At 56.7% G+C, this 26,771-nt stretch overlaps 11 protein-coding genes across 11 annotated transcripts; 3 read left to right on the forward strand and 8 right to left on the reverse strand.

Moving 5' to 3' along the window:
- Positions 1 to 354: 354 nt before the first annotated feature.
- On the reverse strand, positions 355 to 1,415 carry L226DRAFT_184423 (uncharacterized protein). The gene is made up of 3 exons (XM_067672730.1): positions 838 to 1,415; positions 426 to 763; positions 355 to 365 (listed from the first exon to the last, which is right to left on the reverse strand). The coding sequence occupies exons 1-2, from the start codon at positions 1,357 to 1,359 to the stop codon at positions 647 to 649; spliced, it is 639 nt and encodes a 212-aa protein (XP_067540465.1). The 5' UTR covers positions 1,360 to 1,415; the 3' UTR covers positions 355 to 365; positions 426 to 646.
- A 286-nt stretch (positions 1,416 to 1,701) lies between these two features.
- L226DRAFT_557238 (uncharacterized protein) lies at positions 1,702 to 2,873 on the reverse strand. The gene is made up of 2 exons (XM_067683164.1): positions 2,850 to 2,873; positions 1,702 to 2,796 (listed from the first exon to the last, which is right to left on the reverse strand). The coding sequence occupies exon 2, from the start codon at positions 2,764 to 2,766 to the stop codon at positions 1,891 to 1,893; it is 876 nt and encodes a 291-aa protein (XP_067540466.1). The 5' UTR covers positions 2,767 to 2,796; positions 2,850 to 2,873; the 3' UTR covers positions 1,702 to 1,890.
- A 126-nt stretch (positions 2,874 to 2,999) lies between these two features.
- L226DRAFT_530089 (uncharacterized protein) lies at positions 3,000 to 4,285 on the reverse strand. Its single transcript, XM_067679762.1, has 2 exons — positions 3,997 to 4,285; positions 3,000 to 3,947 (listed from the first exon to the last, which is right to left on the reverse strand). Exon 2 carries the CDS (start codon positions 3,922 to 3,924, stop codon positions 3,169 to 3,171), a length of 756 nt encoding a protein of 251 aa, XP_067540467.1. The 5' UTR covers positions 3,925 to 3,947; positions 3,997 to 4,285; the 3' UTR covers positions 3,000 to 3,168.
- Positions 4,286 to 4,398: 113 nt separating this feature from the next.
- L226DRAFT_557239 (uncharacterized protein) lies at positions 4,399 to 5,529 on the forward strand. The gene is made up of 2 exons (XM_067683165.1): positions 4,399 to 4,509; positions 4,561 to 5,529. The coding sequence occupies exons 1-2, from the start codon at positions 4,491 to 4,493 to the stop codon at positions 5,394 to 5,396; spliced, it is 855 nt and encodes a 284-aa protein (XP_067540468.1). The 5' UTR covers positions 4,399 to 4,490; the 3' UTR covers positions 5,397 to 5,529.
- On the reverse strand, positions 5,427 to 6,363 carry L226DRAFT_530091 (uncharacterized protein). The gene is made up of 4 exons (XM_067679763.1): positions 6,138 to 6,363; positions 5,996 to 6,090; positions 5,654 to 5,941; positions 5,427 to 5,598 (listed from the first exon to the last, which is right to left on the reverse strand). The coding sequence occupies exons 1-4, from the start codon at positions 6,280 to 6,282 to the stop codon at positions 5,545 to 5,547; spliced, it is 582 nt and encodes a 193-aa protein (XP_067540469.1). The 5' UTR covers positions 6,283 to 6,363; the 3' UTR covers positions 5,427 to 5,544.
- An 85-nt stretch (positions 6,364 to 6,448) lies between these two features.
- On the forward strand, positions 6,449 to 8,709 carry L226DRAFT_608884 (histone deacetylase RPD3). The gene is made up of 7 exons (XM_067685981.1): positions 6,449 to 6,535; positions 6,592 to 6,704; positions 6,763 to 6,955; positions 7,020 to 7,393; positions 7,490 to 7,851; positions 7,906 to 8,054; positions 8,108 to 8,709. The coding sequence occupies exons 1-7, from the start codon at positions 6,502 to 6,504 to the stop codon at positions 8,548 to 8,550; spliced, it is 1,668 nt and encodes a 555-aa protein (XP_067540470.1). The 5' UTR covers positions 6,449 to 6,501; the 3' UTR covers positions 8,551 to 8,709.
- A 520-nt stretch (positions 8,710 to 9,229) lies between these two features.
- L226DRAFT_454119 (uncharacterized protein) lies at positions 9,230 to 13,468 on the reverse strand (the record flags this gene model as incomplete). Its single annotated transcript, XM_067675168.1, has 7 exons — positions 9,230 to 10,385; positions 10,436 to 10,662; positions 10,724 to 10,929; positions 10,982 to 11,425; positions 11,478 to 11,868; positions 11,928 to 13,293; positions 13,380 to 13,468. The coding sequence occupies 7 exons, from the start codon at positions 13,466 to 13,468 to the stop codon at positions 9,230 to 9,232; spliced, it is 3,879 nt and encodes a 1,292-aa protein (XP_067540471.1).
- A 922-nt stretch (positions 13,469 to 14,390) lies between these two features.
- L226DRAFT_455201 (uncharacterized protein) lies at positions 14,391 to 17,566 on the reverse strand (the record flags this gene model as incomplete). Its single annotated transcript, XM_067675219.1, has 4 exons — positions 14,391 to 15,148; positions 15,217 to 17,075; positions 17,134 to 17,201; positions 17,261 to 17,566. The coding sequence occupies 4 exons, from the start codon at positions 17,564 to 17,566 to the stop codon at positions 14,391 to 14,393; spliced, it is 2,991 nt and encodes a 996-aa protein (XP_067540472.1).
- Positions 17,567 to 19,484: 1,918 nt separating this feature from the next.
- L226DRAFT_530097 (uncharacterized protein) lies at positions 19,485 to 20,795 on the reverse strand. The gene is made up of 6 exons (XM_067679764.1): positions 20,419 to 20,795; positions 20,305 to 20,361; positions 20,084 to 20,248; positions 19,858 to 20,034; positions 19,715 to 19,807; positions 19,485 to 19,662 (listed from the first exon to the last, which is right to left on the reverse strand). The coding sequence occupies exons 1-6, from the start codon at positions 20,713 to 20,715 to the stop codon at positions 19,651 to 19,653; spliced, it is 801 nt and encodes a 266-aa protein (XP_067540473.1). The 5' UTR covers positions 20,716 to 20,795; the 3' UTR covers positions 19,485 to 19,650.
- Positions 20,796 to 21,227: 432 nt separating this feature from the next.
- On the reverse strand, positions 21,228 to 23,463 carry L226DRAFT_550139 (uncharacterized protein; the record flags this gene model as incomplete). The annotated part of the gene is made up of 11 exons (XM_067682729.1): positions 23,302 to 23,463; positions 23,008 to 23,247; positions 22,865 to 22,955; positions 22,590 to 22,816; positions 22,495 to 22,533; positions 22,409 to 22,441; positions 22,298 to 22,354; positions 22,137 to 22,248; positions 21,766 to 22,091; positions 21,577 to 21,710; positions 21,228 to 21,525 (listed from the first exon to the last, which is right to left on the reverse strand). The coding sequence occupies exons 1-11, from the start codon at positions 23,368 to 23,370 to the stop codon at positions 21,228 to 21,230; spliced, it is 1,626 nt and encodes a 541-aa protein (XP_067540474.1). The 5' UTR covers positions 23,371 to 23,463.
- Positions 23,464 to 23,578: 115 nt separating this feature from the next.
- On the forward strand, positions 23,579 to 26,601 carry L226DRAFT_184677 (uncharacterized protein). Its single transcript, XM_067672731.1, has 7 exons — positions 23,579 to 24,813; positions 24,861 to 25,077; positions 25,136 to 25,744; positions 25,799 to 25,870; positions 25,919 to 25,981; positions 26,036 to 26,278; positions 26,335 to 26,601. The coding sequence occupies exons 1-7, from the start codon at positions 23,647 to 23,649 to the stop codon at positions 26,358 to 26,360; spliced, it is 2,397 nt and encodes a 798-aa protein (XP_067540475.1). The 5' UTR covers positions 23,579 to 23,646; the 3' UTR covers positions 26,361 to 26,601.
- The last annotated feature ends 170 nt before the right edge of the window (positions 26,602 to 26,771 follow it).

The raw sequence follows: 26,771 nt of genomic DNA on the forward strand, positions 1-26,771 counted from the left end.
CAGCCTTCGACATGAACAGCACGCGCATATCTGGACACAGTCAGCGCGCAGGTACTCGCATGATGACTCCTTACCCCATGTTCAGCTGACCCGTACGTCAATTACAACCGAAGCGGCGGTTGAGCGAGACCGCAACCTCTCCGATTCGAGCACGTCCCGAAGTCTGTGCGTCGTATGGCTTCTTGGTGCGATACCAGATAAAACACAGCATCGGTGCATAGAGTCGTAACTGCCAGGGCATACCGACGGTCAGCTGGCTCAGGGGGCCATCATATTGAACCAGCGCTCCGACAGAGTTACGTGGTTGCAATTGTGAGAACAAGGCACACTAGTGCGCTTCTCCGACGCCAGATAAAAAAATTGACCTTAGCAAGAATGAACCGCGTTAGTTGGTTTCTATTCATTACAATGAAAGTGGTACCCACCAGGATTGCACCAGATTCCATCGACAGGCGATGGTAATTCCGGAAACGCGTGGATAGCGTTTCTGCCACTGCGAATGGCCCGCCGATTGCATGCCAAGTGCTACAACAGCGGCGTAGTCACGATCAGATGCGACCTCTACCTTTCGTGCGCAGACCGCATGTGAATCATACCGCTGGCGTAGCACACCCTGTCAGGGTGTCGTTCCAAGCGAACGCGTCCGTTACCAGTAGCGATGACATACAACGATATCTAGACCGCCAGTTCTGCCCGCCAACGCTTCTCGACAGACGCAGAGAAGTGTCTGATCGCTGCTTCCGGCTCGATATCTGGCTGGGCTCTGGAACGCCAAACGCGCCTAGCGGCGAGCAGTATCAGCCTTCCCGCGACACTGGAGAGCGTGGCATGCCAGACGTCAAGGTAGCTTTCGGGATTGAGATCGAGGAAGATGGCATCCCACAGCAGCGATCCCATGGGTGCCGCAGATATCATCCAGACCTCCCAGAGGAGGGCGTGAACGCGGGGTGACACAGGTCGTAAGATATCTCGCGGCACTACTGCTTCTGCCCGTCGCATAGCGGAAGACCCGACCGCATGCACAGCAGCGCCGTCGAAAGTGAGAGTTATTGCGATGAATAGAGGGATAGTAAGGACCGAAGAACCGAGGACGGCGAGGGATAGAGTCGTTATGAGATCGGTGTCAACGAATGTGTGGGAAAGGGAAGGGTATATGGGCATGTTGCGCAGTGCGACATGACCAAGGAGAATTGCAAAGATGTTGTAGCTGAGGACTGTGATGCATGTGGAGAGGGAGCAGAGCAGATGAGCCGTCGTTCCCGACTTCTGTGCGAATGTCTCGGACCATTCTCGCTCGTCTCCACATGTTTGAGGTGTCCCGGTATCGTTCAGAGGGTATACATCCCTGGTCAGGTCCATGATTGGGGTTTAGTGCGCCGTTGATGCACCACGACGAATAGGCCCGGAACTGGTGTAAAACAGTGAGCACAAGGACGAATCTATAACTCAGCGACGTACTTGAGGTCGAGGTAGAGGACAGAGTGCGCTCTGTACGAGAGCCGTAACGTAAAGGGAGTTGACGCGGTCTGGTCATGGGAAGAGGTGATTCGCCCAAGATGGCCAGTATTTCACACAGTGCCCGTGACTTACCAGAGCCACGTTACTCAGGATGGCGCTCCTTCCTCACAATACGCACTACTTCGCTGCATGCGGAGTCGTCTTGCACTTAGCGATGAAGAGGGACGCGAGGACAATCGAATGGGGTTGGTCGAAGATGGTGGTTGAAACGTTGCAACTTGAACTAAACTAGCTTGAAGCGGGAACTACCATATTTGTCCGTCTTTCTGCACAGCCATCCCGACTACATACGCCCCCGGCCTAGGTCTTCCAACCGCGACGCCAGTCCTGGTATGCGAGTCGGTGACTTAGCCTAAGATCAGTGAGTAGTGTTCATCTATCCTCTCCAACACCAATCGTCTCCTCTGCCCCACCAGTCTCCGCCTTTGCCGCATAGCTCATCTGCTCATCTCTCAACCTCCCAGCTTCCCGCGCCGACGCCTCGGAGAGCTGTACCTGCTCAGCCTGAGTTGTGATTTTAGTCGCATCGGCAGGCCGTAGCTCTGGCGTATGGGTACCCATCCCTGGCGGAGCATTTGCGGGGCGCAGCTCAGGCATGGGGGGAACCAAAGCTTTCCGAGTGTACTTGCTCCCGAACCAGAGTATTCGAGGGAGAGCAGCTGCAATGAGCACCTCCACCATGTTCAAGTGGTTCTTCGACTGGGGGAATAGGGTATCGTAGACGAGAAACCCGATAGGTCCCGCAGCGACCATCCAAACCTGCCAGAGGAATGTATCTGCATGTGGTGGCATGAGGCGGGAGGAACGCAGATTCTGGTGCAGGTAGATAACTGTCCGGAGAACGGCGAGGGACCCGATCCTTATCCCAACCGCGAATCCAACGACGATCATTCCAGCTGCGAAAACAGGGAGAGCGAGGATACTAGATCCCAGCGCGGCCATGGCAAGCGTCGACGGCAGACTCGACGCCATGAAGGCGCGAGAGAAGGGAAGGATGTATAGGAGGAGAAGGTGTCCGCTGAGGATAACGACAGTATTGGAGATGACGAGAGATATGCACGCCGATAATACCCAGTACAGGGAGATGGCTATGCCCCATGGATGCTCGACCATTTCCTTGAACTCGTCAGGGCCATCGTTGGCCGCGGCACCGTCGGTGGAGGATGTAGCTTCGCCTGCAGGTTCATTATGGTTGGAACACCCCGGTGTGTCGCCGGCCTCCAAATCGACAGTTGGCTGTGATGTCATGCAGCGAGTGTAGTATGCCACACGTCACTTCTGTTGGATGAGCTCAGTACACCCAGTGAACTGTTGTAACGCATACTATTCACCTCCTAGATGAGAACAGAGACGAGGGTAGCATGGGAAGTTCGGTACTACCCATCGGGCTCTGTATCATCCAGTATCTCGGTCACAGCCGGAGATGTACATCGGACACGGACGCCCGTGCACCAAGTTACATACGCATTGAGACATGAGCTCCCAGGCACACATGAGGAGTGGATGCCTTCTTCCCGAAGCAGACGCACCCGAGAAAATGCGATATTCGGGATGGAAATGTCGAGTACACATCGTGATGTTGACATCCGGGTCGCATAGAAGTACAGTCACCTCGCTAGATCGTTATGGTAGCTATCCGCACCTGGTTTCTCACTTCCTGGCAAACCCTTCCTCAGCAGCATGCTGCAGTGTATCTCCATCCCAAGTCTCTGCACGTAATTGCGCGAGCTCAGCATCCACTTCTGTCTCGCTGATCTGCGCAGCGTGAGTCTGAAATGTCCGCCAGCGCCCATAGGCCCACCTGACGGCTATGGCGGTCAACCGTCCGACCGAGGCAGCCAACAGAATCCCCATAATACCCAGGGTATCGCTCGACTGGGGGTAGAAAGCCGAGTAGAGGAGCAAGCCGATAGGTCCGGCCAGAATCAGCCAGCACTCCCAAAGGACAGCTTGAAGGGGAGATGATACGGAGCGAGGTATGAGCTGGTATAACGGCTTTAGAGAGGGTATGGTGGGGTATGTCTGCTCATCGGCGACTTGGTGCCAGAAGAGGATCGCGTCGACGAACAGGGGAACGCTGGTTACGGTAGTCCCAAGCGTAGCGATGATGAAGGTCGATTCCAGGGTAGCATCAGTGAAGGCAGTGCGTGATATAAGGAGAGGATCGGGGATGCAGCGGAGGAAGAGATGCCCAGAGAGGATGGCGAGGGAATTGCAGAGGACAGCCGCGAGGCATGTCAAAGCTGAGAGGCCTAGCACGGCAACTCGCCCCCATCGCTGCTTTCGACTCGTCGCCCGGCCATCTTCTCTACCATGTGGGATCTTATCGATCCTGGAGGCAGTATGACATGCAGACTGCGAGTGTTCCGCGATCAGCGTCGCCGCAAAGTATGTGGACGATGACATGTCGCAGCTGCTAGTGCCGCTACCTGTCGGATAGCTTCAGCGAGACGCACCAGAAGCCTGGCGGTTACATACCGGCGAATGGGATGAGAGGCAAAGTTATGGTGACATCTGAAGACAGGCCGCAATCTTATATACCTGGGCAGTTCGCCGGCGGGAGCAGATGACAGCCTGCGAAGCTCGGACGGCAGTACTAGTACGTTGTGGCGAACCTGCCGGGCGACTTCCTTGATCTTCCTCGTATAGAGCCGTAGCGGGGATCCACTGCGCTTCGCAAGGTCTCCACAACCCTCTGTTTCTTCCGACGTAATCGTGAGTCGTCGAAGCCGGCGGTTGGATCAGGTGAACTATCGTGTGTGTGTGGTTGAGGGCGACTTGACTCTGCTCCTCAAGCGCGAACGCAGTTGCCGCGTGGCACCGCCACCGGCGCCACCACGGTCACCTTGGCAGGCTTTGGTTTGCTTACTTCCACTTCGACGGCGACGTTCATTTCCAAGGCTACGGAAGGCCACTCCATTCCATCACGCACAGCCCTCTGCCATCTCTGCGGGGTGGCGTTACTTCATGCCATGGATGCAATAAAGAGAGGTCAATCTATATCAAACTTGCTGCACTCGGAGCTCATGTAATATGTAACAGATGACCAGCTTTCGCTGAGCGATCTCGAAAGCACTGCTCCGGATGTGAAGATGGGAGACCACAGCAGCTCGACGATACTCATGGATCAGGGTCTCGAGTTGTCAGCGAAGCATGACGATACCAAGAACCCCGAGCTTGGACCGACCATGGCTACACGGACCGCAAGTCCTCCCATTGTCCGTCTGACCGAGTTCGGTCGTCGAATGCAACGCAGAGCACAGGAGAAGTTCGAAGAGACATACCCTCATATCCTTGATCGACTCAAACGCTTCCTGACGCTTTGCGGCCTTACGTTCATGATCATCTTCATCGTCATGCTTGCGTCCTTCGTCATGGCGCTCTCCCACTGGTTCACTGTCGTCTTCGGCCACATCTTCCTCCGCTACAGCGTTCCCCTGTCCATCGATGACGCGTTTGACAAGACGCGCTTGGATAATACCATGATTTTCGCTGTGGTGGGAGCCTTCATCGTCAACCTTCTTCCATTCATCACGTTCGTGCTCTCTATCCCCTTCACGTTCGATCGGACCGTTCTGGAAGGCAGCGCCGCGCCCGCGAACGAGTTCATCAAACGTATTACCCCCAAGAATCGCTATATGCTCCTCCTCATGAAATACGCGCCGCGTCTACTGGCAGGTCCCGTCGGTTGCAAGATCTTCTGGATTCTCGACTCCGATGTCCCAGACGACAACACATTGGATCCCCTGCATGCGTTCATGGCAGGTGCCGCAGGAGAAGTAGTGCTGACCATGATGGGTTTGATTAAGAATGCCTTGGGAAAGCGGAAGGATGCTGGCGATAGCAGTACTGCTGGTAGCGGAACATTGCCTATGTAGTGCTTCATATACTTTCGTTCATTTGGGGTTTTGGGTGATTGGGGGTCTTTTCATTATAAACACATCAAAATCTGTACTCGGACAGACATAGGACATTACTATAGTACTATCGGACCCAGCGACCTTCTCATACTTCCAACGGCGGAGCTCAGCGACCTGAACCCAGCACTGGCCACTCTATTCTCGGGTTCACCCAGGAGGCCTGCACACCTTGCTGGAATCTCGTTAAAAGATACAGCATAAGCTAGCCCACTCACCACCATCGTCACATTCTCTACGCCGTCCTTGCCAACCCATCGCTTCACTGTGTCCTGGTTCACGCTGACGCTGTTGACGTGACGCGCAAGTCGCTCAAGCTTTTCTAGGTCCACACCGTACTTCTTGGCGAGCTCTGCGACCTCCTTCTCCGTAGAGACGAACTTCCGCTCCTCCAAGAGATCCATGAGGGAAGACGCCACCAAACGGTTCTGGGTTGGCCGCGAAGAACGCGCTTCGTCCTCGGAACGCAGTCGTGTCTGATAGAGCTGCTGGGCAGAAGCCGCGGCCTTGCGACGCACCATGTTAACGATGTGCCATTACACGACAACACGTGCACTTACTGGACGTATTGTTTGCATGTGATGGTCGACGGTGACTGGACCGAGTTTGCTCAGATTAGCCAGGAACTGCGGGTCCTGTGAGTCTCGCAGGATGGCTAGCAATAGCATGAGCAGAGAGCCAAACCACTGTACACATACTCACCTTCGTCTTTCTTCTCGCTGGCCTGAGCCGTCGGCCGCGCGTGAGGATGGGCCTGTTCGCCAAACCCAGGCGTCCTCGCGCCAGCCCAGGCAGGTGGAGTCCGCGCAAGCTTTCGAGCAGCGGGCTTGGAGGCAGAAGATCCCATAACAAGCGTCCCGTGGCAACAAATAGGGATGGCAGAGGGCGGAGCTCTTATGTCGCCAGCAGCTCAGGTGGCAGAGGAGAGGAAGGATGCAGTAATCGGGAAGGGTGCGCGCGACGCGCGCAGGGTCAGGCAGGGTCGGACGCGTGCCGGACCGGTGGCGCCGTCTCGAGGACGACGACGTCGACGCTGCCCTCGGCAACTTTTCTTCCATCCTCAACCATGTCCGAACGGCGCGTTACATACTACTATGACCGTGAGTGTGTTGTTCCATCATGCGCGGAGGCGTAAATCTCATTACAAGGCGAACAGCGGACGTGGGTGCGTACAGCTTTGGCCTTTCGCATCCCATGAAACCTCAGCGGATGCGCATAACGCATGAATTGCTCACCGCCTACAACATGCTGCCGAAGATGCACGTTTTGGTGTGTGTCATTCTGTTTGTCGCGGGTCAGACAACTCGCTGACGAGGTTGGGGGACAGAGAGCAAAACGTGCCACGGCGGAGAACATGGCCCGGTTTCACACCGACGAATACGTTCAATTCCTCTCAAAAGTCACCCCAGAGAACGCAGACAAGCTCACGCATAAGGGGACGCAATTCTTGGTAGGGGAGGACAATCCGGCATTCGAGGGAGTGTTCGAGTTCTCCACCATCTCGGCGGGAGGGTCTATAGGTATGTTCGCTTTCGCAACCTCTCGATGCTACACATCAGTCCAACCCATCCCCTCTGTCTCCAGCTGCCGCGCGGCGCCTCATGAGCGGGGAAACGGACATCGCGATCAACTGGGCTGGAGGGTTGCACCATGCGAAGAAGCGCGAGGCCTCCGGCTTCTGCTACATCAACGACATTGTCCTTGCCATCCTGGAGATGTTGCGCTCTGTCCCCCGGGTCCTTTACATTGACATCGACTGTCACCATGGAGATGGCGTCGAAGAAGCGTTCTACACGACAGACCGTGTGATGACTTGCTCGTTCCACAAGTATGGCGAGTACTTCCCCGGTACAGGCACGCTCTACGACAGGGGAAGAGGGAAGGGTCGAGGCTATGCGCTCAACGTGCCGTTGAAGGACGGGATCACAGACGAGGCATACAAGAGCGTATTCCAACCGGTGAGTGATACATCATGCATGGGATGCCTCCCTCCACAGAACAGGGCTGAGGCTATGGGACGTTAGGGATGAGCTCACACTTGACACCGACCGCAGATCATTGACAAGATCATCGAAGTCTACCAACCCAGCGCGATTGTCCTCCAGTGCGGCGCGGACTCGCTCTCAGGGGACAAGCTTGGATGCTTGAACCTTACCATGCAGGGGCACGCGAGCTGCGTGCAGTACGTACGCACCAAGAACATCCCTCTGCTCCTCCTGGGCGGCGGCGGGTACACTGTCAAGAACGTCGCGCGTACATGGACATATGAGACAATTTGTGCCCTAGGCCTCGAGAACGAGATCGACCACAACTTGCCGTGGCACGAGTATTTCGAATGGTTCGGGCCCAGGTACCGCCTGGAAGTGCTAGCGAGCAATATGGATGACATGAATGTCCACTCACTGGACAAGGTTCGGTGAGTATGTTGATCGTGTTTCCGGTGGACTTTCTGACAACGTTCGACCCACAGCTCAGATGCTCTGCGATACTTGTCCGAATTGCGGCCTGCGCCTTCTGTCGGGCTCCAAGACGTTCCAGGGGAAAGCGTGGGGAAGCACCTAGGTGTCGGAAGCGTTTACGAACAAGCTCCTCTGGACGACCTGGATGAAAGGCTGACCCGTGAGCTGTCGCACCATTTCAGCCAGAGCACGCCACTAACAGCACGAGATCAGAACACGCGCGTTTCGTATACAATCTGCAGGAGTCAATGGCCGAACCAGAGTCCCAATCCGAATCCGAGGACGAAGAGTCCGATGCCTCCGCGACCCGCCCCCGCTCGCGCAGCCGGCGCAACATACGGAGTGGCAAGCAGCGCATGAGCTTGCTCACCGGGGAGTACTTCGACGTGCCTCGGCTCGAAGAGTGCGAGAACGGGTACTACGACCTCGGGTGCGGGCACGAGCCATGGACAAACGGCGGCGTTGTGCGCGGCACGCGCAGACACTTCTTTCATGGTGCGGCACGGTGGGATTCGGCGCTACAGCAGGTGATACTAGAGAGAGAGCGGGCTGGAGTGCAGAATGGCATATTCGATCTGTCCAAGGCGATGGCTGCAGGTCCACGAGACGAGGAGCCGTTTGAACCTCCAGAGGATGAGATGGACGTCGACGTCTGATTGGATTGTCTCCGGTAACTTATGACTGCTGTATGTATACTGTGTACTATATGCTCTTATATTGTCGTTTGGGGGGCGTAGAGTACGCTTTCTTGCCAGTCTGTCCGACTATCTCTGACTACTGTACCCTCCGATGTCGCGTCGTGCGCACATCCTAGCACATTTTGGCGTTATTCTTCTATGTTTCAGCGGTCGTGTACACGACCTCCAGTATGTAATACATAGTACGCGACCAGATTTGAATAGAGAGATTGGAGGAGAGAAAAGACGAGATGAGATGCAAAACCAACCAGTCACCCTTAAGTACAGTATCATAGCTCGATACCGTCCTACGGCCCAGACCGCGTCCAACTTTTGAGAGGGGAGTATTGGAACAGATGAATGAGTGCGCACGACGACTATAGGAGTAATTGGCATGTGGAGCAGAGGCAAGGCGTGAGTGACGAGGATGGCGACAGCGCATTGTGGAATCGATTGGGAGGATGAGGGTATCTGGTGAGGCGGGGAGACACGCAAACACGCGCCGCCGTCGCGGGGGTGTAATACGATAATATGTAGCAAACACGAGAGAAGGAGAAAGAACGGAGTATCCTCGTAGCTCGGCAGTATGTTCCGGAGAGCAGTTCGTTACAATTCGTGAAACCGATAGCGGTCGCATGAGGTCAAGGGGATGAGGATTCTAAGCGTGGAAGGTACCCATGTTCGGCGGGTTCTGTTGATACACTTGGTACATGTACGCCTGGTAGACGTGCGGGGGGACGGACTGCGGAGCCATGCCGTTGTATTGCGGCATGTTCATCATGCCGGCCGCCTGTGTGAGGCTGGGCGACTGGGCGCCATAGGGTACAGGCGACGGCGAGACGGGGTTGCCAGACTGCATGCCGCCGTTGCGACGCGGGGCGTTCCTAGGGGTCTGCGCTTCAGGCGTGCGAACAGCGAAGGGGTTGAACGGGTCCGAGTTCGGCGAGAACGCAGAGGCCGGGTTGGAGCGTCCGCCGCGCTGCTGAGGAGCAGGCGAGCCATTCTGACCATAGCCCGGGTCGATCTGGAGGCGGGGAGGACCCGAAGCAGCGTTCTGGCCACCCATTTGCAGCGCGGCCATCATGGACTGGAGACCCTGGTCGCTCGAGGGGTAACCCGCCGGCAGACCGGGCATGCCGTACTGGTTCTGCTGGTTGTACTTCGACTTGCCGCTCGGCTGAGGGATGTTGGTAGTGTACGTCGGTTGCAAATTGGGGACGGGCAACCCGACCTCCTCGATCAGGCGGCGGTACGCCTGGGTCGCGATGACCTTGAGCTCAATGAGCACACGTTTGGTCGCCTCGACGAAGCTCGGACGTTCGGCGGGGTCGACGAAAGGACTAGTGAGGATCTTGTGGACCACAGCGACCCCGTTCACCTGGTCACCCAACACGTCGGTGAGGACGTGGTCACCTGGCGAGTTGAACAGAGCCTCGACAATCTGCTTGGACGCTTCAGGCTCGACCTTCTGGTTGACGATCCGGAGCACCGTCAACGACGCTAGCTTGTGCGTGCACAGGTGCGAAAGGTGGGGCGTGAAGCGAGGGGCCAGCAGATTGTAGCGCGATGGGAAGCTCGACGTGTCCAGGAGCCAGGTCAGCAGAAGAGCTCCATTGGGGTTGGTGGCGAGGGGAATGGAGTTGAGGATGATGGCAGTGGCGATGCGGCGCTGCTGGTTGAGTGTGATGTGAGAGCTCTCGAGACAAGCTCTCATGCTGCGAGCACCGAAGCGACCCTGCGCGATCTCCCACAGACGATCCACCATGGCATCGAACAAGAAGTCGGTGGCGGGCGCACCGAAGCGCAAACAGCACCTACGGATCGTCAACATGCTGTGCCTAGTGCCAGAATTTGAAGCACTTACTGTACAACGTAGTTACCAAACTGATCCAGAAGGAGCGGCGGGACGTAGGGCCGCAAATTCTGGGTAACCAGAGCAACTTCCTCGGGGGTTTGCACACACTCAATGATCTTCTGCGCAGCCCAGGTTCCGTTCTTGTGGATGCCAATCATTGCTAGGTGCGGCGCGATCCGCTCGAGCATCGCCAATCGCGGGCCAGGGGAGCACTTCTCGAAGAGCTTCTGAACAACCTACAGTCCCAAACCAGCGTCAATACGGGACCCACAGGGTAGTAACGCGAAGGCTACTCACCGTGTTCCCGAGCCAATCCGAGGCAAGGTCCACGATCTCGCCGTCAAGGAAGTCCGCAGCGACGTTATCGATCTCCTCCGTCGTGATGGTACTGGTATCGAGCCTCTTGCGTAACTCGCGCAGCTTGGAGGCATCCCAACGCCTGTTGTGCGGTCTCTCAGAGACCAGGGGAATAGTAGTATAATACATGGTAGGAGGGCGGAACTCTGGTAAAGAAGGTGAGCAATATTATCTCGCAGCCAAGGCCAATACACGAACCTGCAAGAGTCTGGATATCGGCCTCTGCATCGGGGCTGCCTCCGCTCAGCTCCTTCATAATCATCTGCTGCTCGGTGACAGAGGGCGTCCACCCGGCAGGCTTGGTGACACCGTCGTACGTGTGCGCACCAGAGGCAATCATGCTGAGGAGTAGGTTTGACCGGTAGTTCTCGAGGGAGCCGCTCAGCACTTGTTGGTCGACAGGGATAGTCGATGCGCCCTTGATGTTCCGGAGAGCGTGAATCGTGGCACCAACGCTCAAGTCGCCGACACCCTGCACGTTGACATTCGCCGCCTCGTCCTGGCCGCCGTTGCCGTCTTGACCGTTCTTGACGGGCACCTTTGCAAATCCGATACGTATGGCCCCGACATCGCTGCCGAGGACGTCACGTCCGTTGAGGGCCTTGCGAGCCCTGACCGCATCGTCCAAGCGCTCAAAGTTGACTGAGCAAAGTTCGTCAACCTCTGCATGCTACGTCATATGAAAGGCACGTACTGAAGCCACAATTCTTGTGCGTGAGAACACGAGCGGACTCGATCGGCCCGTAAGGGCTGAACACACTGAGGATGGTGGCGGGAGTCGTCGTAGACGGGATCGACCCAATCCAGAGCGCACGGGTTGGGGTAGACTGGAGCTGGGCATCCATGCCGGACAGGCCCACGTTGTTGCTTCCAGACTTGCCCAATACGCCACCGGGGGATGTGGCGATTGGGCTGTTCAAGTTGGCCCCCTTCGCGGGAGCGACAGGTGCACTATCAGCCTTGCCGAACCCAATGCGGACAGTTTGACCGTTCGGCATGCCGATATCTCCGCCAAGACGATTGAGGACATCGTCCTTGGCACGGATGGCGTCGGCCTGGTCGACGAAGTTGACGAAACCGCACTCCTGTATGGCATCGGCAACATCAGTGCTGAGACGATACAAATGGCGAGCTGCTGACTAACCTTCTCCGGGAGCAACCTGAGCGACTCGATGGCACCGTAGGGTGCGAATACGTGGATGAGCTGCTCGCTTGTGAACGAGGCGTCCAAATTGCCGATCCACAGGGAACGAGTGGGGGTTTGGATCTGGGTGGACGCATTCTCCGACTTGGGGGAGATGGCACGGTTCTGGTTCGACGACGGTGCGGCCAAATACGCAGAGGCGCGGCTCGCAGGCGGCTCAGCGTTGGGGAAGTGCACGCTCGCGGCCAGTCCGTTCCTGGGAGTAACCGTCTTCTCAGAACGCAATATCCCAGCCGGGCTCAGGTTGGAAGCGTTCAGTCCGGCATGCAAGGCAAGATCGGGGCTGAAACTCGTCTGCAGCTCTCCAACAGTAGCGCGCCGGTGGATCCTGGAGGTCGTGTCATCGAGGGTACCAACGGAGATCGCACGCGGGCGGGTTGCAAGGCCCACGCCAAGATGATCAGACTGCTTGAAGCCCTGGGCGACGTAGTTGGCCGACAGGTAGTTGCCGCTCTCCGTGTCGCCGTAGGAGTCCATGCCTTGGCTGGCACGGCGGTACAAATCGTTCTCATAAATCTCTTCATCCTCCTCTGGGTTGGGCGTGGAAAGGAGGGACGCAGCCGAGGGACGCAGATGGTACGGGTTAGAGACCGTGCTGGCACGCATGCGGGCGGGATTGTTCAAGTTGACCGTTATCGCCGCCTGCGCCTGGTTGCGAAGCTCAGAGAGCGTGGCCGCGGGCGGGCGACGGACTCCATCGTCCAAACCAAGGTAGTCGAGCGTGTGAACGTCGAACTCGTCATCCATGGATGCCACGGAGTGCAAATCATCCAACACCGGCAACCCATTTCCGCCGTTCCTCGACGAGAGCCACGAGGAGGAGAAGATGGACGGACCGAATGCGTTTGACAGTCCGTTGGAGGGGAGGGTGAGCGAGCCCGACCTGAGGCGACTGTTGCGCTCCGTCAGTGCGGACGAAGCAACAGACGAGGCGACAGAGGCCGAGTGACGTAAGCCGGGGCGGACAGGAGCTGCAGCTGCTGACGTGGACGTTGGGGTGCCCAGGTCACCGCGCTGCCTGAGCTGCTCGGAGAACGAGTCGGTCGATCCAGCGGTGCTGCTTAGATTGCTCGAAGCCGCCGCGAAGCGCTGCTGGGCTGCAAGCTGCACGTTGGAGGGGAGGGTGCCTGCCCTGGCCCTACGGAACCCCGGCGGATAGTTGGTGGGGGGCAAGGTCGAAGTGTCGGTCGGAGTGTTCGCGGACGGGGGGTGTTCGTTAGGAGGGGAGCCACCGGAGGCGAGGGCGCGCAGCGCGGGAGGCCTATATCTGGCGCCAATGCCCTGCTCGGCCTCTAGCTCCCTCGCGCTGGCAGGGACGTAGCTCGTCAGCGGACATCTTCATGGGACGATGTGGACGGATGCCGGGGGCGAAGAATAGAAGAGAAGACGCACCGTTTCGCGTACGCAGCAGAGGGGGCCGGAGGCGGGGTCTTGCCAGAGGACACGCGCGAGAAGGAGTTGTCGTTGGCGGAGAGAGACATGAGGCTTGGCTGTAAGATGTTGGATTAGGTATTACTTGATGTTTTCGGCGGAGCAGAGCGAGTTGCGCGAGAGCAAGCAAGAAGCGGCGAGGGGTAAAAGTAGCAGGAGGAGTCCGATGGGTAACTATGAGCAGGGGGGCTATAGGTCGTAATAGGGCGAATTTCTTGAAGAAACCAATTTTTGGGGCGAAGACGTAGAAGGGGACTGCCCAGGACTACTACAGTAGGGTGGACTCCAGTAAATAGTAGAGGACTAAGTAGGATGAAGGACGTCGTTGCGAGCAGAAAACCGCGGCGAAAGGAGTCGCTCGCCTCAACAGCCCCTCAAAACTCCGCTCTCTTCTATAGCCGCCCGCGGCGCATGCTCTTTGCTCCTGCCCACGCCCCCCCAGCCTGTCCTGACTAGTGACTCCTCAGCCCGCACTCGCGTACGATTAGCATTCATATTCACTATGCGGTCTCCCGCTGTATCGCATACAAGCAACTATACGGACTACTAGGCACTATACGTTCGACCATCCTACTTTCCTGCACCCCGACCCCTCCCCGCGGCCCGCGTCCCTTCCGCCCCCCAATCCGCGAATCGATCTCGCAGGCCTCAGCCCCGGATCCTCGGCGGTGATTGGACCTCACACCCATCGCACTCACCAAGTGCCCGGGTGATCTGATGTTGTTCGGGTGCTGCCCGCAATCAGCAGAGAAGCAGCGCATCCCCGAGCAGGACGTTCGAGACCGCGTGCCCCGGCGACAACGCAGGGGGCAAAGCATAACGAGACAAAAGAAACAGAGCGGGGAGAATGGAACAATAATGGATACACAGTCTATGTCCTATACGAACGGGCTTTGAACATGAAGGCAATAAGTTTAGAAAGCGAACAAAGGGCAAACTCGGCAATGCTGAGCGTGAATGATGGAATAGCAATCAGGAAAGCGACGTGCGTGAGCCCCGTCTGCTCGACCGCGTACGGGACCGTGTGGCGACTGCATTCGCGACTCGCTTGGATCGCCGCAGAGGCGGCTCGTGTGCACAGTCTGGAGCCTCGGTAGCCGGACGGGCTGAGGCTGCTGCTGCATCCTCCGCGTTCTCCTCGACCGGTCCCTCGGCAGCCGGCATCGTAGGCTCCCAGTCGGAGGCAGCACAGAGGACGCGGAACATCTCTTCCTCGGTTGGGCTGAGTGGCGTCTCCACTACTGGTGGGATCTCCTCTGTGGGTCGGTGCCCGTCAATGGACGAGGTGGCCAGGATGAAGGGCGGGTGCGTGGAAAGATGATCCTCCCACGATGTCTCGAACTCCCGTGGAGGCAGCTCTAGCCGGTGGGAAGCCATGGACTGACGCCGCGCATCTGATGCCGACCTGAACTGGTGACCAAACGCGGTGAATGCAGTTTCCCGACCATCTGGCGGGGTCAAAGCATTTATAGCTTTGGGAAAGAGCGTGCGTAAACCGTCTGAAAGGAACGCTCCAAACATGGGCTCGTCCTTGGCTACGTTTCGCGCTTCGCTCGCAGGAAGCCATGTGCCACAGACGGGCGGCGAACCCGCGGTTATAGTAACGGCATTCGGCGCTGACGGGCATGAGGTCTTCAGGTGCAGCGAGATCGAGGAGACGTTGACGAAGTCTGTGTCGATGCGTCGCAGGAAGGTTGACGAACCCACGATCATCTGATACACAGGAACACCTGATGAAGGCAAGTAAGGAAGGTCAGATTACTTGGAAGACGAATACAAGGATTCCATATCGCCGCACCTTCGAACAAGGTCGCACAAATAGCTGGGTCGGAAGGAAGGATGGTGGGTACCACGAGCGGCTCCATTGAAGGCGAGGGAGACATCCCCATCACCGGCTGCGGGGCTGCAGACTGGCTCAACGCAGGCGGCACTATGGATGCTGGCGTCTGGATGTACAGTGAAGTCAAGGACGCGATCAGGGAGGGAGACGTGATCGACGGATGCCTCTCTGGGACAGGCGATGTGCCAGGCGATGTGCCCATAGTTGTCGCATGCAGGTCCAGAGGAGCAAGGGCACTTCGTGAGAGTTTCGGAGATGACAACGGAGAAGCAGCGGCAGCAGTAGAAGGTTCAGGGGAAGGCGACTGTATCCGCTCCTCTGGTGAGACGGCCCGTGCACCACGATACTCGTGCCAGACGGAGTCTTCCAGGTCGCAGGGCTTGACGCTGTCGGGACCTAGAATCTCCACATCCCTCCACTGCAGCTCGAACGATAGGCCGGGTTTGGATAGGTTGAGAGGACACTCCTCCACGGGCGACTCGCAAGGATCGAATGGGACAATGGGGGAGAGCGCCTCGGGCGGTGGCGTGGGATCGTGCTCGAGGAAGAACGATTTCGTCTCCTCTTCCTCCTGCTTGATGTGAGCGGCTCCTCCCAACTCCATGGGTGGCCATGACCATGACGAAAAGTCATCAGTTGCAGATTGCTCAGCCTCGCGTTCGAGCGCGGCAGCTTGCGCCACAACGTCTATCACCTTCATGTCCGTCGCGCGAGATTCGATGTCGTCCCAAGCATCCAACAAGCCGCGGACATCTGTAGGCTCTTGCTTGACTACAACGTCGTCGATCTGTACGGAAGGGGAACGAGGGCCTGGACTCTCCCACTGTGTCTCCGTGTCAGCATCGACGTCCCCGAAGAAGTCGTCCTCCCATGCAGAGTCGTCATCGTCTAGAGGAGTGCGCAGGCGGCCCGGTGACAGACGCCGCCTGCTTGACATGTCAATATGGAAGTCATCCTCTTCATCGGACTCTGGCGGTGGTGATCCTGAGAAGACACTGTAAGGGACAGACGGAGAGCGTCGAGATAACACTGAATGGGGAGTGAAATCCAAGGAAGGTGGCGGAAGGTCGGAAAGCGAAGAATTGGGAACGACTGCGGTCGTAGAAGGCCTGAGAGGGGAGGAAGGCTCGGAGAGGGGCGAATCATCGCTGTCGGAGTCAACGGACATGGAGTCACTGTCAGACTCATCAGAGTCCTCGTCATTGTGGTCGTCAACATGGTCCAGATCCTGTGAATGCGAACTGCCCGCACGGGAATAGGACGTCACCGAGCCCGAGGTGGATGCGTTGGGGCAGGACGCCATAGAGGGTTTCAATCTGAGCATGAGTTTCACTTTGGGGGGCCTCTTCTCTTCTTCGTCCGAAGAGTCAGAAACTGATCCCGGAAGCTTGTCAGCGCAGGAGCGTAATAAGCGTTTCCGCTTTTGGCCAACCCCTTCATCCGCCCGTGCCGCGTTTCGCTGCCGGTCTCGTTCGCGCCTGCGCTCGCGTCCTGGGTTGATCGGCATCCCGACCTTACCGTTCTCGTTGTAGTCGCATAGGCGGATGCCCGACCTAGCGAATGGGCAAGGAAGACCCGCAGCTTTACTGAGGTACCAGACGGCCGTCCCCCGTCGGAAGTTGGTAAGCCGGTTCTCGTCCTCCGGTAAGGTGCAGTGGGCGCCCCCAATGCGCGAGTACAGAGCTGGGACGAGGTCGTCGTCGGAGATTGTTCCCGACATAGTTTGCTTGAGGAGGAGGGACTGGTCCTGTTGAGCATCGCACCGAGCGAGGTGATTCCGGATGAAAGTCGTGATAGCTTGGCCGGCGGCAGAAACGCTTGAGACGATTTAGAACGTCAAAGGTCAGTCACAACATGAGTAAATGCACGACATACTTCTGACACATCAAGCCATACTTCATGCAAAGCTCCGAGAGATCCTTGATAGTCATGGCGCGGTTGTCCTGTGTATAGTATGTGGCTCGCATATAAGGGTTGGTGCGATAAGGGTGAGAGTACTCACGACAGACATGAAGGAGCGTCCGATGGCGAGGAACACTTTACTGCTCGCGTCTTCGGGGTGCAGCACGACGTGCGGCGGGGGAAATGGGGGCCAAGCAGGCGCGGGAGCGGCGGTGGAGTAACCTACAACATGCTTGGACTTGGTGCTCGGGAGGCCCTTGACACGTCGCGCGGGAGCAGGTGGCGCGTCGGGAGACTGTCGAAGGCGGATTGAGGGCTTGATGGCGGAGTGGGAGCGAATGCGGGTCTCATACTGGTGCTGGGCAGACGGGTGCGGTGTCGGAGCAGGGAGGATGGGCGTGAACATGAGAAGAGGCGTGGACCATGAAGAGATGGATGGGAGCGGCGTCGACCAGCGAGGAGAAGGAGGGAGAGGCAGTTAGGAGGGGTGCGGGATGGGAGGAGGTGGTGGGGAGAGGGAAGTTGAAGAAAGGAAGAGCACGCGCTTCGGAGGCCCTAACGGTAACCGTCCCAGGCGTGCCTAATTCGAGCTAGCCTAAGGCCATGATGGCCGCAGCTCCGATCTAGATGACGCAACCTAAAACGTCCGTCTCTCTCCCCAGGCGCCCGCCCTCCCCGCCGTCGACGACGTCGCGCACAGCGTCGGCCGTGCCCAGGGCCCCCGCGACGTGTGCGCAGGGCCGAGGCGGCGACGGGCTGCGCAGCGTCAGCGAGCACGCAGCCCGCGCCCAGCCACGCGCCCGGCTCGCTCGGCGTCGCCAACAGTCCGAGAAACATCAAAAGTGTTATGTCACCTTTCTTCGCCCAGAGTTCCCCCACCGCCTGGCAGTGGCACCACCACCGCCGTCCGCCTGATGCGAGAACGCCCACTGCGCCCGCTGCGAACAAAGCACCCTCCGTCCTCCCACCCCCACGTTCCGGTGCCCATCTGCGGAAGCATACCGTTTTGGACACCAGGGCGACTGATAACGCGCACGGCGTCAGTCCCGTCGCTCCCGACCGACCGTCGACGCGTCCGCGGCCGCCGTCTCCGTCTCTACGGGAGCTCCATCACAGCGCCGTCTTTGCCACAGCGACCTCGTTGGAGCCCGCAATTAACCACATGTGTACTCACCGAGGCCCTGTCCTGGGGAGTACCTTGCACGACCCATATCCGAGTCTTGTCGATTGCCCGCGCTCGGTCCTGGCCGAGCCAAGCTTCTCACATCCTGGAGGCATCGTCGATCGAAGCAAGGCTCCAGCGCCAGTCTGCTGCCTCGGCACGCGGTCCGTCTGGTCGACGGCTACTACCCCGTGCATGCACGCGAACACGAGGAAAGAGCAAGGTACCGGTTGGGCTTGCGGTGAAAGAGAGAATGCTCTTGTGTCAGCGGGCTTGCCCCGTGGTACAGCGGGCAGTGGGTACAGCACTCACCGATGTATTCAAGGCCGCGACCAAACGTCCTAGTGGTAGTGTATGCAACTTGAGACGGACAACACGAGACTACACCATGGTACATGAAGGGCTTCTTCAATGAGCGACTTTGCCACATCCTTCAAGATTCGTTTCGATCATGAATGAATTTCAGCAAGGAACTTCGGAAGAATACAAACAGCGCGTACCTCAGAACCGGAGACCCAGGGCACGGGCCCCTTACCACCACCAACCAACCGCCCTGCCATTCCGAACACACCACCATTCCTCCATTCAACAACCACACTCAAGTAATGGGCACCACACAGTGCCTTCGCCCGGGACGTACCAAAGCGAATCTGGATCACTTGCCATTAGCGTTTGGTGACCAGCGTCCCGCGAGCGAGTTCCGGAGAGTCCGTCTCCACGCATCCACGGCACATCCGCAGGTCCCGAGGCCACCCCAGGGTCGCCAGAGAGTTGCCCCAGCACCCGGAGAGAAGCCTGAGGTCTCGATGCGCCCGCAGACGATCGACCAAGTTAGAAGCACCACGCGAAGGTGGAGATGCGACGTTAGGTCATTTCTTCCTCCGAAGGCAAATGATAGCGCTTCATCGGACCAGAGAAATCATGGGCAGGAGAATGTTACGACACTAGGAGAAATAATGCGGTTATGGGCGTGATTGTGGTCGATGTTGAAGCAACAGTTGACGTTGGGCTTGCATCTTGGATCGATTTCAACCGACAAGTGGAAATAATAAGAACTTGAATATTTCTATATCACATGATCGCGACGCGTGTAAGGGCGCGTCAGTGGCTGACAGTACCCGCCTTTTACTAGAACTCTCTTCGCGCCCACGAACAATTGATCTCACGGGGACAAGTTGATTGTCAATCCGCAATCCATGAATTCGAGCAGAGATATAGACACACAGTACGGTAGGGATATAGTGGTACATAATCGGAGCACACTGCACGAGCAAACCAGAAAAGAGCCAATAATATACTAGACGACGATGACCAAAGGAGACAATCCATCATGCGGACGCCTAAACATATCAAGTCAGACAGTCGCCGCCAACAAAAAAAGAGAGGGCGTACCTTCTTCGCTCGTGGCTTAGCGGCGGGCTTCGACTTGGAAGCGGCTGACTTGGCCTTGGTTGCCTTCGTCGCAGCGGCCTTGGCCGCGGTCTTCTGTAGTCGAGTCTCAGTACGAGGAAGAAAGGACATTTGAATCAACGGACCTTCTTCTCAGTCGTCTTAGCAGTGGATGTCTTCTTGGTGGTGGACGCCTTGGTGGCCTTCGCAGTCTTCGCCGGCGCTTTCTTCACTGGTGCAGCCTTCTTCACAGGAGCGGCCTTCTTCGTGGGCTCCGCCTTCTTGGTAGGGGCAGCCTTCTTAGCAGGAGCAGGCTGGACGTTCTGAAGGAACATGAGATATGGTACAATGGCGATGGCAGTAATCACGTACCTCGTTCGTAGGCACAGGCTTGGTCTTCGGGGCGAGCTTGACCTTGCCCGAAGAACCCTTGGGAAGAGCGAAGGTGCCATCCTCGGCACCGTTGGCGATCGCGCGGTTGAGATGAGAAATGTTGACAGTAACTGACATGTCGACGCCGAAGTTGTCGTTGATGTACTGCAAAGATCACATGAGCACACAGAACGTGAACGCCAGAGGCGTAACCACCGTACCTTCTTGAGCGTAGTGCGGGACACACCACCACGCTCCTTTGTCTCAACGATACATGCCTGTTGAAGTAGACGTACTCAGCATACCAAGCAACGGCAAAGAAGATAGCGACGTACCTTGACCATCTCCTTCCAGGAGGGGCGAGCCTTGTCGTCGGCGGCAGGCTTAGCAGCAGCCTTGGACTTGTTCGTGGCAGCGGCCTTGGGCTTCTTGATACTAGACTTGGCCTCAGTAGTATCCTTAGCCGCCTTTGTCTTCTTCTCCTTAGTAGCCTTCTCCTTCGGTGCAGCAGCCTTCCTCGACTTAGGCTTGTCGGTCGCAGTGGACTTGGGCTTCTCCGACACAGACTTGGGCTTGTCCGTGGCAGAAGACTTAGGCTTCTCAGACGCAGTAGACTTCGGTGCGGTAGCCATGAGAAAGGGATGTGAGAGGTGGATGAGGAGGGGTGTGGGTGATAAGGTGGTTGGGGTGGGCACGGGCAAAGTCGAGGGGGACGAGGGAACTAGGGGGGTCGGGGTCTCGGAACGGCAACTTATATACGGACGCGCGCGACGCGTGTCACGTGCATCCTCGACGCGTTTGTTTAACGCAAACCTTATTTCTCGCCTAGCGCATTGAAGCGCTCGTCCCACCCCCCTGCACCGCCCGGCGCCCAGCTGCCTCAGCCTATTGTTCTCACCCTTGCGCCTTGAGCTTGAGGCTTGAGGGAGCGTGCTGCGTGCCCCGTCAGTAGAATGCTCAGCCGATCCTCAGACAGGTACATCCGGAGACTGCCAATAGGGCACGTTACAGTAGTAAAATACTAGTGCCCGGGGCGACAATGTAGAGACCTCATACCAAAATCTTGGACATGTAGACATATTGCCCACCTTTCCGACCATTCACACATGGAGTCCCGCACAACGAACAGCTCATTACATCTACGTCATTCTTCACTGATTGCAAAAATACCAAGGTCTCGCAGAATGAAGACAGCCTCCTCTACTCGCATTTCCAACACCGTCAGCTTCTCCCTCTTCTTTTCCCATTGCGCCAACAGCTCTCTCTCGTTCCTCGTCAACAGCCTTTCTTCGTCCTGACTCACGTCGCTCCGTTGTCGCTTCTCAATAACGGCCCTGAGATTCGGCTCGTCCTGTTCAGCTTGACGTCGCGCAGCAATGTTGTACAGCGTCTTGTACATGTTTCCGAGCAACACGTTGTACGCCTTCTGCAGGTCCACGAACCTACAGGACCAACGTCAAAACGACGAATGACCGGAGTGCATGAAACCTTACCACAGGTAGAACATGCGCGTAGGATTGCGGTCAGCGCTCTTGGGAACCTCCTGTAGGCTCACCAACGACTCGGCAGACATGGCGGATAACAAGGGTCTGACGTCCTTTGCTGCCATCATACCCACTTTGGAGATCTATATACCGCTCAGTCATCTTCACGACTCACCAACGCAAGCATACTACACTGACCTGCTTCTCATCCATCATCGCAGTATCCAAGAGCAATCGGATAATTCGTACGCCCTCGTCCCCATGTCTCTCCCGCGCAACTGCTTCCAGAACACGCCGTCGCAGCCGCCGCGCTATGATCTCGAACTCGACTTGGACCTTGGACCCATTTAGAGACACGAACGAATTGGCTCGACCTGCGGCAGTCGGATTGTCCGCGGACGCGAGGATTCCCAGATACTCCTTGATCAACGACATGGTCTTCTTGGAAGACGGCGTGACCAAGCCAGCGGCCAGATCGACATCGTCCGGTATGTGCATCGCAATATTGGCCAGAGAGGTGGGATCTACGAGACATTAGCGAAGTCGGCGTGATTCAGCAAAATTGGTACCGGAGCGGATGTCTGCCAATTTCCTCTGTTTTGCTTCGGTAGCCTTCAGCGTCGCCTTCAATACAGTGCCTGCGCATTTGTTAAAGCGCTCCGATGCGGCATTTTCAATGAGCTAGTTGGGGATACGTCAGCACGACTCTGGAGTACATGTTCGTACTCACTTTGTTGCGAATATGCACGTTGAATCGCTCGCAATTGACCCTGAAGTACACGTCGTCCTGGCGTATGATATTTAACTTCAAAACACAATTCACTCGCGAGGTGAAACTCACGTCTACTTCCATATCGTCTTCGACCGCCTTGCGCTGCGTTAGCCAGTTAGTAAGTGAGTGTATAGATGTTGTGCGGGGCCACTTACCTTTGATGCTTTATACGTGTGGTCTTTGGCTTTCCGCTTCTGCAATCTAGGCATATCATCTCCTACTCTTGTCACGGTAGTAAAGACGGGCTTACCATGCCAACTTGTTCCGCTTCCTCCTCTTCCCTCTTCAATCGTGCCTCAGCCACTTCCTTCGCCTCACGCAACTCCTTTGCCGTCGGGAAGCCCGCTATTTTCTTCTTCTCTTCCGCTTCGTATCGGATGCGTTTATCGCGAGGAGACAAGTGGGAGAGGAGTGTAGAAGGCTTCAGATATCCTTCTTCCACGAGCTTGCGCAACGTTTGCGAGAGCACGGCGGGCGCTGAGGGAAAGTGAATATAAACCTCGCGCGGGTGCTAAAAGCGCATACCTTTCACAGGGTCGTATATGGACAGTTGTGAAATGATATCTGGAGGGCGAAGCTTGCCATGATCTAGGATGAACTCCACAATTTCCGCACCCTGAAGGGATTTATGACGCATGTCTATTTGCGCACCAGAGAATGGGACGTACCGGTCTACCATACAACTGCTCTGCCAACCAAACGTACCGACCGTAGCGCAGCCTCGATAGGCACTCGTCAATGTTCATCTCGAACACCTCACCTTCGTCGTCGGATTGCGCGTGCCATAATAAGTTATGTTGTACAAGGACGAGGATTCCAGCGCGGACGGTCCTCGGCTTCTGCTTAGAGATTCGGACTAGTTGTGAGAATCCCAGTCGCCCATGCGTGAGCAAAAGGGATGCTATAGTCTGCAGCATCATTCAGTATCACAGGTGCAGAGTTCACGGACTGAGAATGCTCACTGCAGTCAAGGGCCCGAAGACGGAACGCACAATTTCTGTGCAGAGGCGCGCCGTGTCTGCATCCGCCATTGTGGTTGGCTAGCAAGGCATCCGTATGCAGGACTTTGGAGCAAAGCTGCAAGGCAGACGTTACACAGAATGTGAGCAGTCGAGAGTGTGTGGCGGCCCGCTCGCGCGGAGCAAGGACAGTATTCGAATAGATGGCAAGTCCAAAGAAGCCTGCCCTAAACTAGCGTCTACTCCCTGCAGCAACTGTGCCCCACCCACTGCCGTCTGGCCACATACTTCAAGCACTGTGACTCTCGGTCGTTGCTGTCTCTTCACTCTGCTCTGGGCTAAATTACTATGACCACAACGATGGCCGAACCTTTCGACGCGCAAATGTCGGATGCTGGCGATATTGACATCTCGATGTACCCAACCATGGCGACGAGCGAGTCTTGGCTTACTGTCGAGGCGAGTATGGGTGATGAAACGTCCGCGATGGGTACTGCTACGTTCGAATACGTACAGGATGGAATTGAGGTTGAGATGGGCGACGACGATGAAGCTATCACCGAGTACGAAATGGCGGATGGGGACGGTTACGACGGCCAGGAAGAGCTTCAGGATGTCGAGGTGTACGACATTTCGCAGGCTGCCTCGCCGCGTATGTTCGACAACCACGGCGCCACTGACAACCAGCAATTCGAGGATACGGAGCCTATGCACATCCCATCTGACGATCCTGTACCCGCTTCGGAACAAGTGGCGCCTTCCGTTGAACCCGCCATGCAAGTATCGGACGCAGGAGAGACATGCCAGCAAACAGAAGGCCCGATTGTCGTGGTTCAAGACTCGAGTGCCGTGCAACAGGAGCAGGATGAGGCTGCGACCGCCCATGCGGCGGTTCCGGAGGCCCAATTCGCAGACGGCCCGTCTGCATCCTCGGGAGGCGACAATCTGCCAGTGGTTCAGCCTCTGGGAACGACTCCTCCAGCTTCAGGCGTTCAGCACCTGCTGTCCCCTAGCGAGGTCGCTGACCATGCGGCGGCCGAGTCTGTGTCTCATCCGCAACCTGACCCCGCATCGTCGTATGAGGACGACTATCAGGCGCACCTAGCGGGTGATTCCGCCGACTCGGCCGATCAACAGGGAAGAGTCTATGGCTCTGTAGAATTTGATGCCGTTGCAACCAACGAAAGTGGTGATCCTCACGAAATATCTGAGGGCGTCTACATAGATCCCCCTCCTCCGGTGCTACTATCCCTTCCTCCTTCCGCTGAGTTTGGAGAGTGTTCGCTCTTCAACTTGCCCGCATCCAGTGTACCCCAGAGCCCCTCCAGCAGCTCAAGACCTGCTAGTAGCGAGGGGCTTCATTTGCTCTTGCATGACCGTCCCACTCTCTATTACGAGCCTCTGTCGGCTGTCTTTGCCGCATTGCGAGAGGAACAATGCATACGGAGTATGCCAGGATTCGCCGAGGCGGAGCTGGTCCTTGATGCGTTCGACCTCCAGCTTTGTATTTCCGAGGTGCGTTCATTGCTACCACAATGCAACTCGTGCTGATCAGTTTACAGGATAACGTGTATACTCACGAAGTGACGCTTCATGAGCTCAACGTCATTCACGATGGCTCCGATCTTAATGGGCCGTTGAGACTGAGGCTGAAGGTGTACATGCCTCGTTTTGTGACTCGGTACACATCTCTTCGGGACCAAATAGCACGTCTGAACTTGACCGATGGAGATGATTCGCATGGGGATGTTGCTCCAGCGCCATCTATGCACGAGCCAGGTAAGCTCTTTCACACGTGTTGGTGACCGTCGGAGACGGACTGACTGCATCTAACAAGACACGGAGCACGGAGGAGCAAATCCGGCCGGACGTGTGTCCCAGGAGAATTCTCCGCGACCTGCTGAACCTCATACTGATGGAACAGTCGACGAGGTCCATACTGAAACGACATCCGAAGATGTGCCTTCAGCGCTATCAAATACCTCTGAAGACGTTGTACAAGAGCAAGCGGAGACGGAAGTGGCAGCTCAAATTGCAGCCGAGCTGGCAGGAGGAGATGCTGACGCTGAGGCAGATGCTGAGAATCCGAGCAAGGTCGCCTCGGAGGGAGGGGCTGCCGACAATGTGGAGTCGACGGCGTATCCGGCTGCGGATGATGTAGCGGAAGACTTTGACGAGGGGGATGGCGAGTATGAGGAGAGCGAGGAAACCCTCGATGCCGATGAAGTTCACGAGCAGACTCCCGAGCAAGGCGGCGACTACATCGAGCACGCTGAGTTTCCTGACGATGAGGAAGAGTTGGGCGAAGATCTCCCTGAAGAACTCGATGGCCAGACAACAGATCAAGCCTACCCTCACGTTGATGCTGCCGATGATACGACTCAGTATGCCGAAGATGAGGAGGAGATACAGGGATATCCCGACGATAGCTACGGCGCTGACCTAGGTTCGTATCTTCGGGTTACCCAGACCCATCCGTGATTGCTGATCATCTTCGCAGCACATCACGATGACACCGGTTTGAACGACGAAGAAAGTACTGATAGTGCCGCGCATTCTAACAGCCTTGAAGGTATGTCCAGACTCTTCGTCAAGTATGCGGCACTGACCCTTGATGCAGCACCTGGAGGTGTCGAAGATCAACAAACATCAAGCCCTGACGTCCATCCGCATGATGCAACAAGTAAGTATCCACAGGTACCGCGATGTATGACCTACCTGCTGACTTACTACATAGATCTTGGTACAGATGCCGCTCCCCAGCATGACAGCGCTACTGCCACGGACGAAGACGAACTGGACGACAATTGGGACGACCCGGAGCTATCACCTGTAAGACAAGCCTCCGCCGAACAATTGGACTCATTGTCGCGGAAGAGTTCTACTACCACGCTTGCCAGCCGGACGTCAAAACGCGCGTACGAGGAGGTGGAACTAGACGACTTTGACGACGACGATGAGTTTGCGCCTGAGTCCCCAGGTATGTTTCTGTGTACTCCATGCTCATTGGGTTCTGTCGCTAACATCGCTCCACAGACGCCAAGCGGGCGCGTGTCGAGTAGCGAGCGCATCCTCCACCGCGAACAAACGTCGCGCCACTTCCGCGAACGTCGCCAATACGGCCCTTCGTGAACTTGGTCAAGACCTCAATCCTGCTAGTTCACGAGGTGCCTTTTGGCGATGAACTCCTTCTCCGGCCGGCTCATCTCGCTCGACCTTCAAAATCCGACTATCGACAGTCTCGCGCCATGTGATCGGTAATCCTCAAGTCTGCGTTCATTCTCAAGAGAGCTCTTGGCCCGAGCCATGACGCTACTCTCCCTGACTTCTGACCATTGTAGTGTGCAAGCTGACATTTTCAGATACGCAATACCCTTGGACAGGACGGGTTCAACAGGCGGGAGGATAGTATTTTGTGCCGCTGACCGGTTATCTTCGGTTGTTCATGTAGTATCTTGGCATCCCTCGTAGTT

This window comes from Lentinus tigrinus (genome assembly GCF_003813185.1).
Source record: "Lentinus tigrinus ALCF2SS1-7 unplaced genomic scaffold L226scaffold_3, whole genome shotgun sequence".
NCBI lineage: Eukaryota > Fungi > Basidiomycota > Agaricomycetes > Polyporales > Polyporaceae > Lentinus > Lentinus tigrinus.